Source organism: Lepisma saccharinum, chromosome 1, assembly GCF_977018435.1.
Source record: "Lepisma saccharinum chromosome 1, izLepSacc3.1, whole genome shotgun sequence".
Lineage (NCBI taxonomy): Eukaryota > Metazoa > Arthropoda > Insecta > Zygentoma > Lepismatidae > Lepisma > Lepisma saccharinum.
This window is the reverse complement of record NC_139229.1, coordinates 217,862,820-217,866,161: the sequence shown is the minus strand read 5'-3', so window position 1 is coordinate 217,866,161 and position 3,342 is coordinate 217,862,820. Positions and strand designations below refer to the sequence as shown.

General features: G+C 36.9%; 1 protein-coding gene across 1 annotated transcript; it reads right to left on the bottom strand.

Annotated features, from left to right (window-relative positions):
• Nucleotides 1–1,847: 1,847 nt before the first annotated feature.
• LOC145988906 (uncharacterized) lies at nucleotides 1,848–2,387 on the bottom strand. The gene has a single exon (XM_083124201.1). It carries the CDS (start codon nucleotides 2,385–2,387, stop codon nucleotides 1,848–1,850), a length of 540 nt encoding a protein of 179 aa, XP_082980327.1.
• Nucleotides 2,388–3,342: the final 955 nt, after the last annotated feature.

The following is a 3,342-nucleotide window of genomic DNA, read 5'->3' as shown; positions in this document are numbered from 1 at the left end:
CATTTACAATGTTGATGTATTTTTTTGTTATTGTTCTAAAATTGAAAATCATAATTGTAATAAATAGTTCATTGATGACAACAGGTCTCCATGAATGGACCATCGAGTTTAAGTCAATGGACTATTTGTCAAAAGAAGGAAAACTGTATCAAAGAATTAGTTTTTATTACACGAGAACAAGAAACAATGAAATACATTATTAGGTAAAAAAAACTTACGAAAAATTATCTGAAAAAGTAAAATCAGCATTCATATCTTGAACAATTTTCATATTTCTTATGAATATCTTTCATATTTCTTGATGACTATAATTAACAAATCGTTTACATGTTTTATATTTTGAACTGTTCAGAAGCATATTTAAATAACATGTGTGTAAATTCCTATGGAAAAACGAACAAAGAGAAAACACTGAAAAAAATATACGTATATCAAACATACAATGAAGTTGTGCATGGAATTCTTATACAAAAATAAGTTTATCTCAGTTACTCATTATGCAAAGGATAACTACATTTGTTTATTGTTTGCATTCCCTACAGAAGTATTTCTTCTGTCCTTTCTTAACACCAGCACATTCTTCATTCACGCACTTCTTACATATCATACACTGAATCATATCTTGACTTGTTGTTTTTTAGTCCACTTTATGCACAGAAAGGCTAATCGGGACTGGACCTACAGTTTAAAGTGGGATCCGAACCACTTGTGCCTCCACCGGGTATCGAACCCGGGACCCCTTGACTACAAGGAGAAGACGCTACCACTGCGCCATCGGGGAGGCCCCTGAATCATATCTTGTTGAGCGTCTTCTTCACATAATCACAGAACCAGCTCAATGCATTAGCATTTCTTACTTTCTTCATTCCTTCAGTGGAGTCTAGTTGATGCTTCATTGAGTTCCTTTTTTGGGTGGATATTTCAAGCTGTGACTTGTAAGGTGAGGAAGTCAAAATAAGGGCCTTTTGACGTTCGCGGCCACTTGTTTGCTGAACCAGGGCTGTAGCTCTTGGCAATGGAAAAATCTGCGACACAGGTACAGCAAGCATTGAACTGGAGCTTGCTTGCACATTGTTGCCTGTGCCGCTTGCAGATACTTCTGATTCTTTACTGGTGCCAGGTTGAGGCTGCTGACTCTTATTTTTGTTTGTTGAAAAGTCTTCTGGAGGAACGTCTTCACTTTGCTCTGTTGTAGGCTGGGATTCAAAGACAGTAGATGGTGCAAAATGGTGATCTTGGAACACATCCCTGTTGACCGGCCATAGTCCCGATGCTTTGAAAGCACCGAAAGCAGTAGTCATTGTTGCAGCTTTGGCGTATGCCTTTCCAAATAAATCGGCAACATTACGAACTGTAACTCTAACTCGATCAGGATGAACCATAAGGTAATTTTATATTTCCATAGTGAAGTACGTCGATAGAGGTTTGAAAAAAGCAACATCAAGTGGCTGGAGCTTTGCACTTGCGTGGCTGGGTAGAGCCAACATAATGACTTCATTAGCTCTGGCCATTTCGATAGCTTCCAAATTTTTAGTGTGAGTACAATGTCCGTCACAATGGAGAAGCACAGGATCTTGCTTTTTTGGATTTACACTTTTTACAAAATGGCGCATCCACTCGCAGAAAATGTCTTTGCTGATATAGCTACTCTCGGGATTAAAGACAAACACTGTCCCAGGTGGTGAGCCATCTTTGAAGTCTTCACACGGTCTGGCACGTTTGTAAATGAGCATAGATGGAACATAGAAACCTCCTTAACTGACACAGCACACTGCTGTTGTCATCGTACTTCGTTCTGCACTTGATATAGTGCCAACCTGAGATTTACCCTGTCGAGCTAAAATTGTTTACGGTTTCTTCTGTACAGTTGGCATCCCCGTTTCATACATTTTAAATATCTTTGTTCCATTAAGATGATATTTATCAACAATGTTTTCAAGAACGTCAAAGAACTCATGGACTCTTGGCTTGCAGAATCCAGATGCGCGAGCAATAGATGTGTTTTCTGGAAGCCTTAGACTTAACACTGGGTGTCGTCGCATAAAATTGTAATACCACTTCTTTCCAGCTGATAGTTTCTCTTTGCTGAATCTATGTGCAATGATATTTTTTTCCGCGACTTGGAATGCTAATGCTCTTAAATCTTTAGCAGTAACTCCAAAAAATGCCTCTTGTAGTTTTAAAACGTGGTCGACTAGCTCCTGTTCCACTTCAAGAGGTAGATTTAATAAACTACCAATCATTTTCTTACCTTCCACAGCATAACTGTTTTTCCCATCCAAGTGTGTCTTCAGTGTTGCTTTTGGTACTTCATATTGTCGACGTACTTCGTTCAAACCCATGTCTCCATTGCGGTAGGCCGCGATGGCACGCTCCATGGACTCCATTTTCCACTGTCAATATTTCACTCCTTTTGGCATTTTCTGAAATAAAGCAACAATTATTGTAATTTATAACTCCTATATTTGTAATGAAATAATTATATATTTATTTCAATAATATAGCTAATAAGAATAGGTATTAGTACTATACTATAGCTATTATTAGTTATATATTTAATTTAAATTAAAAATAAATTATTAATCTAATAATCATAGGCCTAAATATAAAAAATATAATCATACTGATAATAAATATTACAAATATTATATCAATTACAATTTACAATTAATAACAATAATAAAAGATAAATAAAATATAGGCCTATAGTTCAATTTTTTTCATTAAAATACGATTAACCATTTTAAGCAAAAAAAAAAGTAAAGTATAGCTAAACAATATGTTTGTGTCTGGCTCGTGAGATAAAACATGAAATGTTAAGTCAAGCCTAACATTCGATCTGAACATAACGAAAGGTGGATTTGTAATAAAAAAAATCACAAAAGGTATTCATGTATTCGTGTAACCATGAATGGACCACCTGAAAACCGGTCCATTCATCGCAACACGAAGTGGTTCAACGATAGCAACCTCGCCATATTGGATCTTTAGAAGGCACAGAAGCAATGCCTGCAAAAAACGAAACATCCTATATCGGATTTAGTAGTACAAAAGGCGCTCTTTAACTTCACTGATGTGTGAAGTTGCTAAATGATGTATTACTAGCGAAACATTTACAGAGAACAAGTGTAGAGTTATGACATTGAATCAGAAAACTTATCTGAATTTTTAGCTCGCGATGGAATGGCTCCAACGTGTTCCTTATCTTGAACACAATTGGCGGGAAGGAAAGGAAGATAATTCAACTGTCTTCGCGCATGCGCTAGCCCTGTTGGCAAAAATACGTCGAAGGTCCACCATGGAAGCGGTCCTTCCCCTACAACATATGAGCATCCCACCAGC